The sequence below is a fragment of the Cephus cinctus genome, unplaced genomic scaffold (assembly GCF_000341935.2).
Source record: "Cephus cinctus unplaced genomic scaffold, Ccin1 Ccin1_scaffold0029, whole genome shotgun sequence".
In the NCBI taxonomy this organism is placed as follows: domain Eukaryota; kingdom Metazoa; phylum Arthropoda; class Insecta; order Hymenoptera; family Cephidae; genus Cephus; species Cephus cinctus.
The window spans coordinates 1,038,325-1,048,253 of NW_014332776.1; the positions used below are offsets into that span (position 1 = coordinate 1,038,325).

Genomic DNA, 9,929 nt, shown 5'->3' on the forward strand with positions numbered 1-9,929 from the left:
CGAAGTTTGGTATGCGAAAGCCTTTCATTGCAATTCGATCGATTTCCACTCGATTGGTATCCCACGTGCCTACTAGCATTTTTGTTAGAGTATATTTTATGCAGCGAGTGATTTAAAAAAAATATATATAAAAAATTCAAATTCCTTCTGCTAGATGGAAATGAATGTGACGTTTTCATAAATTCCATCAACGTTACACTACGGGCGTTTCCACTGGTTGACGTAGATAAATAGAATAGTCGCGTTCGATTTCTTTTGAAATTTTTTTCAACTGCCGTGGCTTTTTCGTTTCACTGTCACTTTAGCCACCTCGTAAAATCTCGTAAAATTCACGCTCGCCCTGCACAATCCTCAACGTGTAGTTACGTGGCAGCGTGTGGGTAACGAGATTCGACGTGCCAATTAATAAAACGCGTTCCAATGAATTCACGTCGTTAATCAATCGTCAACCGCGATCGCGGGGATTCTCGAAAATTCGCTGCACTTCAATTTGCAAAAAACCTCGCTACACCACGCGGATGCCAATCCGCGGCAAATCAGCGAACGATCATTCGCTAATGGATTTCTGATTTCGCTAGCGCGCACATGAAAACGGAGAACTCTCGCGAGAAACGCCGTTGAAAATATCGATCGAGTCACTTTGAAAGTTTTCATAAACAACTCTGCTTCACGGTACTTTGATAATTCATTGGCGAATCGAACAGTTGCCATATCGTTACATGTGTATCCGACATTATTTTGAATCCGGCTTTTTCTCTTTTTTTCTTTACTGCCAGACGAAGCAAATTACTCCCGCAAATTATATATACTATAAATTACTCGTTTGGCAGACCATCCTGATTCTCAGGACTCGTCCTGGCAGGATCTCCGGGATACTCAATCCTATAGTGTCTTACTACGCCGACACCTTCGCACGTGCAAACTCGTGCAAATAGTAATAGGTAACTCACGTAGGAGAATCCCACGTATGCGCAACGTGCTTCATAAAAATAGGATTTCGCCAATGGAAAGTCACTGTAGGACTCTCACAGTTGCGACTTTCGCGAACGTCGTTGACGTTTTCTCATTTTTTTTTGTCATCCTCTACATTTTCTCACTTTTATTTTTCTCTCAACCCTTTGCACTCGCCTTCCTTTCCGCTGTCTTGTTCCCGAGTGGCTTTCACCGAAAATGAGGATTCCCACAGATCTAGACGCACATATTGTAATACAAAGTCACTTTCACCAAACTGAAAAGCAAGCGTATCCTCCACGTACTCTCTCCAGTCATCGCTAAACCAGTTTATGGGAATGCACTTGGCGCATTTACCATGGCGTATCCGTCTGCCGCGTTCATCCAAACGAAACAGCGCTTTTACAAGCCGCGCGTGGGATAAACAAGTCTCAGAAAATATATTTTTACGAAGTTTACGTGATTTACCTGTTTCACGAAATTCATACATTACACGAATAAACCTCTTTCTTTGCTCGTCTCTTTCTTTGTTCCTCAACTCAAAACCAAATATTTGACCCTCCGCGATGCTTTCCTATCCATTCAATAGGTCATTCCAATGCGGATACCTGTCGACAACTTTCCATCGAGAAAATATAGAATTCTATCAAGGGAAAGTCAATACCCCGTCGAAACCTTAGATGGCCACATCCGGTACGATAGTTTATTCTTATACAGGGAATCGATAATACTTAATCATCGTCTAGGGTTGAAGCTATCGGTTTCGTTTTCATTGAAGAAAAATGCACTCGACGCCTTCGATGTTACGCATCAAGTTGTTTGCCAAGCATTTTGCTGGTCGAGCGTCTTCGTGAAATGATATACCTGTCAGGTCTGCTGTCCTCCGAGCAAGAATGAGAAAGACAGAGGGAGATGAAATACGAGACCAAGATGGACGTAATAAAAAGAGAAGCACGAAAGAGAATAAAAAGAATTAAGAGATGGAACAGTAGAACCAGTTGACTTTGGAAAATAAAAAACTCTCGATGTACGATCCTTTAGTCGAATACTTGACCGATGACCAAATTCATACCTGTGCGCTGCCATTTAGTATAGTGAATTTTCAAAATATAGATTTAGCGACGGATCATCGACCTTATACTTGACCTCTTCTATCTTTGTATTATATACCGTACTGTACTAGGTAGCTACGCGATTACGGTGTACCTATACACGGGTTATGACTCTTCCGTGCTACAGTGCTTACGGTGCTGCAGTGCTACAGTATTACTGTACTGTACTACAGCGCTTCGGTACTGTAATGCGACTACACTGTACAGTGCTGCGTTGCTATAAGACTGCAGTAGTGCCACGGTCGACAACCATAAGCACTATGTCGATGACGATGTCGATGACCCTGGAGATACTTGAGAATTTATACAAAAGAATTTGACAGTGACCTTGATATTTCCTTATTAGTAAATATTGCAACTACGTGAAACATTAATTATAGTTTTTTACTTACTCTGTTTCATTATTCAATCACTTCATCCTATTCTCTGTGAATTTCATGAAACGTTCCGCGTATGCTTTGTTTCGATTTTACGTCCATTATCATTGCCCTGTATAATGCATATCCACTAGAAGTCTGGTTAGTAACGCGTGTGCTCCTAGATATTAGCACGAGCGAGACTTTTTCTCGTAGGACGCGAAAAGCCAGCCATTTGTCGCCACGTCGGGAGCAAACCAGCCAGCAAGTAGAAGCGTGGTCTACTGATTTGAATATCGGAACGGGGAAACGGTCCGGCTTTAATTAAAAGCCAACGTTTCTCTCAAAGTGTAGCTCCGTGTCATGCGGATTGAAAATCCAAATAATTCCAGAAGCTCATGCATATATACACTATGCATAACTCGCTGGCCCTACCAAGAACAACAACAACAACAGGAACAAGAATAATAATAATCTCCGATCGTCCAGAGTAGTCCGCAGAATCCCAGGATTACTTGGCGTATCCATATATATATACCACTTTAATCTTACCATGATACAAGAAACGGGGATGGGTCCGAGAGGACCAAGGAAGCTGCAGAGGAACAAGAAAAACGAGTATTGAGAAATCGCGAGCGTCATCTTGTGATATGAATAACACACGAATACGTACTGATGCATGCTGGGTAGGACAATGCGCCATATTGTACTTTATCCAAAGCCACAACACAGACCTTCTTCTTCGCTTGGCGAACTTCAGGCCTCCAGGGTAGGAGGGAGCTGGTGAGTGGCGTATCGCACGAACCACGACGTGAACGAGTTAATTCGATCGCGATATACACGTCGCGCTCATGGGTTAGGTCTGGTTCGCTAATCGGGCGCAAGTTCGCAGAAGAAAAGTGAGCTAAGGGAATTTATTGGCAAGAGTTAATCGCATGGGACACGAGCAAGGCGTGTCTCCATCTCCTTGAGGCTTTTCAATACGGCGATCTCTCTAGTGTGTAGTGGACGTCCAGCTGCACCAGGCTCCGCTCTCGTGGGTGTACGAGGCCGTTGTAGCCTTTACGAGTGCGGCTTCTTAGGTTATGTTAGCTTGGCTCGAGTGTGCCAGGAGAGGCTGCACTTTCTCTGCACGCCCACGTACCTTCATTTAAACTCTACGTGATCGGGTGCATCTATGGAGTCGAATGCCGAGGTCGTTCTCGAGGTTCTTGCCTGCTTCTACAGTTTGATACCGTGTAGGTGCGAATACGCCTACGCTACCGATTCTCTTGATTTTCTTGGAATACCTTCCGCTTGGCTAATGGCACTTCCGGTGATCGACGCAATCATCTGGGGGAACTCACTACTTCATGTTCAACAGTGAATTCTGTGAAACTGCTTGAACTTGATTTTTTCATCGATCTAGATTTATCCCTCGACTTTCTTCCTACTCGAGATAACGCCAGCGTTACTGTCTTGTAGCTTTATACATTTTTGCTTTAGGTTATTTTTAACTTGTGTCTGTCCCGTTCTACGTGCCACTTCGGGGATTTAACTGTCTCTCTCTCTCTCTCTCTCTCTCTCTCTCTCTCTCTCTCTCTCTCTCTCTCTCTCTCCCCTCTCTCGTCCTTTCTCCCTCGCTCTCTATCCTGTTCTGGTCTTCCTTAGGTAGACATGGATGAATGCCACGCGACGCCCTCGTCATTCTGTTCTGTTACAAGAAGATAAACAGAAGATAGGATAGCAAAGGGTTTCTGGCTTCAGATTTTACTACAGTGCCGAGAGTCTTAACACTGGTTACCGTAGGTGCCTATTGGGAGACTAAGCCTTTTTATTTAAATCATATACGATTCTATGACTATACGCATCCAACTAAGAAAGTTGCTCAGTACTATACTTATAGAAAACAGTATTACTATTACTTTCTGAACTACGAGCTGTAAAATTATTATAATTATTGCACTTGAGTCATTCAGTGATACGCAGATTTACATTAGATTAGGTATTAACTTTCACATCCAAGCGACGTACTACGAGAAAATATTTTTATATAAATTATTTATATCCATTTTATATTAATTTGTATTCGATGTTCTTACAGAATCTTTAGGGTTTACAGTCACCCTTCATGGAAATTGTTCCAGAATCTTATTGTGCTTTCTGAAATTGTAGTAGGGCTGCAATGAATGCTTAATGAAGTTCAGGGGCGTTCCTTAATTCTGCATTGAATAATTCCCATTACAAATAAATCCAAAAGGCTTTGTAGTTTAAACGGTAACCCATGGTAACCCCATGATGGTCCCAGACACGTGTCCCACCAGCTTATAAGTTATAATCCAGCATTGAGCTTAATGGGACGAATAGTTATTCCATTCTGGTCCAGTACACAGGGCCCTTGGTCCTATCTGACGTAGTTAGGTTGGCGCCGAGGCACTCCCTTATCTAGGATCTCATCTTAAAACTCAGATTATTACGTAAACCTAATTTAACGAGAAGAAATATATAGGCTTTTCAAAGAAAAAAAAAATAGGAACATACCCACCCTTCGATATCTGCGCCCATTTCATCCCTTTGACAAGGCATCTATATAACAGTCTACCAAGTACTCTACGGCACGTACCCTCCATTTACGAGGAACCTCGTACGTTCACGAATGTGTAAAAAATCGCGTTACGACGGTCAGAAAAAAAGATTATATGTACATATAACGGCTCGTGAGCTAGCATGGTGTCTATCGGTACTCGTAAAGTGCAGCGCCACATTATCCCGTCCTGGTTCTTTAGGGTATCTTCAGGAAGTGCAGATTCGTAATATTACATTTCTCATGGGTAGAAAGAAAGAGGAGACAAGTGGTATCGTCCCCCATATTACACATATACTCAACAGCCAAGGTCCTACACGTGTCCAGACCACCCAACCCACCCTTGACAAATTTCAGACTGACCATTATTCCGGTTGAACGAAACCAAATTCGATCTGGAAGCTCCAGGCGAATTCCAGGAAAGTAGATTCTCCCGTCGTAGACACTTGCCTAATTATCACCCTTCCTAAAATAATTCGAGCTGCTCATGTCAATCGAATTAAACGAGGAACGGAACTGTGACGCGTACTATTTCTATACGTATAGGGGTGGGAGATTTCCAGACTCCTGATCCAACCATGTCACCTACCCTATCCGAAGCCTGCTGATGGGCACCCCCGTAGAGTGCAGTCTACTGTTCCGTATTTGCCGCCCTTCATTTGCAGATAACCACTCGTAAACCACCAAACAATTGGTAGAGTCTCCGATACTACCCTCTCTCGAGCGTTCGACAACTAACCACCCCCCCCCCCTCTTCTTCCGATCGCGCATGCATCCCCTAACCGACTGTCCTACCTACCGCCGAATTCTCTAGTCTGCGTGAACTCCGGAATGTCCTGCAGCTAGAAAAGTACAGGCTGCGCCCAGCAGCGAATTCCTGCAAGCAGCTGTCTCGAGGACCACTGCTCAAATAGTGTCTGGGGCTACCGTGCGTGTTCGAGCATTCACATATTCCACTCCCGAATGTAAACAACCCCCTGTCAAGGGTGTGATCTTCTGTATCCTGTTGTCGAGACAGACCACGTGTATTCTCAACACCCCACGAGTTTCTTGGTACTTTTTTTTTCTTTTACATCCCCTAGCAAATTGAAGAGCGGCTTTGATGCAAGGAATTTGCCTAGCCGCGTTTGGAGTCGTATATAATTTACTATAGCGTACTGTACTATAATACCTTTTGTCGGTATTAATTTGTTTTGGTATAGAGAATGCACGTTCCTTGCAAGGGTTAGTTTTTTTTTTTTTTTTCGGACTCACGTATATACTATAGTTCTACAGGACGCCGTATGGTTTTGCTCGCTGCCACGTAATATTATCAAGCGATCTTTCGATTCTTGGAATCGTTCTATACTATAGGTCACGATCACTTCCCAGGCTTTGAGGAATGTCGTACTCGCGAATTACGGACGTTCCAATCGGTCTGCGCTCGACAATTCCTTCCGTGCTGCACGCGACAGAAACAATAATGACACGTAACTCGGCACCCTTTGCTCCTCGACATTTTGTCATTATCTATCCAATGAACACTCGTTTAGATTAGAGTCCTAGCAGACGGTGCTATGTACCAGGCCAAGCGCGAAAGACAGTTGTCAAGTACAGAGAACAACAGAGAGAATTTATACTGAATTCATTAAGTACCCGACAGGCATTGCTTTACGTTTATCCTATGCAGGCAACGCGTTAGGTACCAATCGTTAGGTTAGGAATGTCATGCGAGTATCGACTACGTAATTATTACGCGCGACGACATTCGTGCCGTAAATTACATGAAATTTAAGATTTCAGAGTGGATTGGACGAGTCGGACTGCCGTGCTATTTTATCTTGGCTCCTCGGGTACTATTAGTTGGCAAACCATCTTAGTCTCTGTGTATAAGTACCTTAAGGTACTTTACTCCGCCATACATATAGCTACCGCACGCTGCGATACTAGACGAGTCTCTTGTTGAGGCCGTAGCTACGCGTAATTGGCAATGCGGAATTGCCACGGCAATTACGCCATCGTAGAAACGAGCAGCTATCGCTAGGCGGAGCTCGCTAATTCTTCTCTTGAAGTATTTAACGCCGAGGCGGAAGTACCTAGAGCCTTTCGTTCTGTGGTAAGAGGTTATGGTACGGGACGGGGTCATTCATGTTGCGTTATGTCGCTATTATCAATATATTTCCATGTATGCGATTCCGTATAACGAACGTGTGAGCCAACCTAACCTTAACCCAACCTAACCTAAACCTAACCGCGATTGATGTATCACAACGGCTGCCGGGTGCTACCGGGCATAAATCATTGAAATTCGAGAGAAATCATTAAATGACGATGTGGCACTGCTCGCCATTACTCGCAGTGATAAAGAAGATTATCGTTCCCCTGCAATCGTCATCGTGTTAATGGCCAATGATGGGTTTATCGCTCGTCGCTACCGATTATTATAACGAAACGGCGTTGGGTCGTTAAATTTCGACGATTCGCTATGCTCTGCACTCGTAAACTCTAAATCGTAAACCTCTATTTTCTCATTGTATAGTATATGGACACTCGGATATATATTCCACCGTAAACCAAACTCTGGCCGTCATTGTTCGACTTGGACCGTTTGAATTTTACGGGGCGCGAAATCCCCGTGGCTTTTCAAAATTATTGGAGTGTGTTCCTTTAGGTAGGTTTTTTCCTTTTTTTTTTTTTTGGCGTGTCCGCTTCGCCATTTATCAGCTGACGTATAATAGGAGTGGACGGCTTGCGAAGTGGATGACAAGATCTGCTGACGTTCTTACAAATAAACGGCCGCCATTCGTCAAGGATGTTAACCGTTGACGTCTCTTCTATCAATTGTCCCTTTTACGCGTGTCACGCGCATTCGTCACGTTTCATTTGAATCGATCGATAGCGATACCGGTACAAGGGAGGAAGAGAGAAGTCAAATGAAAATGCAATAATAGGTAGCTGAAGGAAAAATATGACGAAATGAAAAAGTACGCGATGCAACTGCGCACAAAGTACATAATTAAACTGGAGTACTTTAGGTACCTAGAGAAACACTCGCACCCAAGTGGTAAGCCAACGTCATTAAAATTATCTCCGGGTTCTGCAATTGATGCATACGTAGCATTCTCGGCGTGCCTATCCCGTTACGAGATAGCGAAATCCCGCAAAAATTCTCTCGCAAATCCTAAAAGTACTGACGTAATCGTTACACGTTCAAGCAATTTGGAAGATGAAAACCCGAATTGAACAATACAATTACAGATAAGTTTTGCGTATTAAGCGAACAAAAAAAAAACGTTTGCTCCTACCGAAGCTTCATCCGGCTAACCTCGCGAAAGTTTTTCTTCAAAAGTTCTTCCTAGCTTCCGCTCAACCCTAACGGGCTTCCGGAAATCTTAGGCGAGGCGCGATTATGGTAATGCCGTTGCCACGCCATGTAATTATAACGCGATTATGCAAACTTCGGCTCTTGCTATTCAGATTTGGTATTAACCGTGACTTTTTGCTTTTTGTTGTTGCAGCGATCTGAGATCGGCCATGTTGGAGAAAGGACCGATGACTTTGCGACTGAGAGTCTACGCTTGCTACGCGTGGGGTGGTCCGTTACTGGTCGCTGGGCTGGCAGCGCTCTTGGATTATCTGCCACCCCAGCCTGAATACAATTTCCTGAGGCCACGTTTCGGCGAGAAACAGTGCTGGTTCTATGGTGAGTAACATTCGTACTTGCGGAACATCTTAATGTAATTTATAGGTTAGGTCCACGTTATGTCTATAGACGTGTATCCATGGCATCCGCGGATACGTGTACTTTTATGTAAACTTTTTTTTTTCTTATTTTTATAAGATTCCACCCTTGCGTTAGATGGAAGTCGGTACAAGTTGGCCAAAGTGCAAGACTCATTTCTATGGTGGTAAATCAGAATAATGGCTTCCCATGGGAAAGCGGGCAGACTATTGCGAGTCGTTTCGTCGTAATACAATGCTTCTGCTGAAACAGATGGGGGAAGCACCATACATGGTACAACCCAGAACAGGATAGGCCGAGACGATAAGGTATAGAGATAAACCTGGCGCCAGTCAGCCAGTACCTACGTACCTACCAACCCCTATAGTGCGAAATTACCGACCACCATCACTATAGTCATCTATCATAGGTGGTATTTATGGTGTTCTATAGAGGAGAGTGCCCTGTTGTACATCCACAAAGAGACCTGCCAAAAACTTACTAGCAATCTATTTCGGATTAAACTCCCTTTGTATACGTAAAGCGTTATCAATAGAAACCATCCCTACGTATTTTCAATTATTATCCTGCGCATTGTTTCTTCTTCGGTATACATTAAATTCTATAGATTTCTTTTTACTTCAAACACCGCGTATATATCGTTCAATACCCTTGTAAATAAAAGAAAATCTTAAGTGCACCATTCACTAACAACTCTTGACCCTCCACTCAATTTAACAGATTCCAATCTAATTTTCTTCCTCCCTTATCTTCTTCCACGTCATTTTAAGCTATAGTCCATGCTATAGATATACGACCTGCACTGTAATACCTGCGAAAAGTTATAACGGCAGGTCTCTTGCGTTGCATGTTAGGTAAAGTGCATCTAGATGCACTTCCGCGATAACATTCTTGGGACGAGTTGATTGCGATTGTTAACTCTACTATATGACCAGCACGATGACGACGACCATCTTGGGTCACCTATGTCGAATTAAGATGTTAGAGGCACAGTCGATTAAATGGGCATCGAATTGACAAGTGTCCCTGAATAGTTTTCTAATTTTATTCTTATATGCGTTGCGATGTTATTTCCCAACAAACAACAAATTTCACCAACCTCTTCGTCGCAAAACGGCCCTGGCGGGAGCTAATTTGGACACAAAAAAAAGTGCGGAATGTCCTGAAAAATTTCTCCCCCCTCCCCCCCCCCCCCCCCCCCCCCCCCCCCCCCCCCCCCCCCCCCC

The 9,929-nt window shown here is 43.6% G+C and overlaps 1 protein-coding gene across 1 annotated transcript in view; it reads left to right on the forward strand.

Moving 5' to 3' along the window:
- The window catches only part of LOC107267736 (probable G-protein coupled receptor Mth-like 1), a 49,196-nt gene that overhangs the window by 31,610 nt on the left and 7,657 nt on the right, over positions 1 to 9,929 (forward strand). The window contains exon 4 of the mRNA XM_015739763.2: positions 8,480 to 8,664. Within this exon, the coding sequence (XP_015595249.1) occupies positions 8,480 to 8,664 (185 nt within the window). The remainder of the gene's footprint in view (positions 1 to 8,479; positions 8,665 to 9,929) is intronic.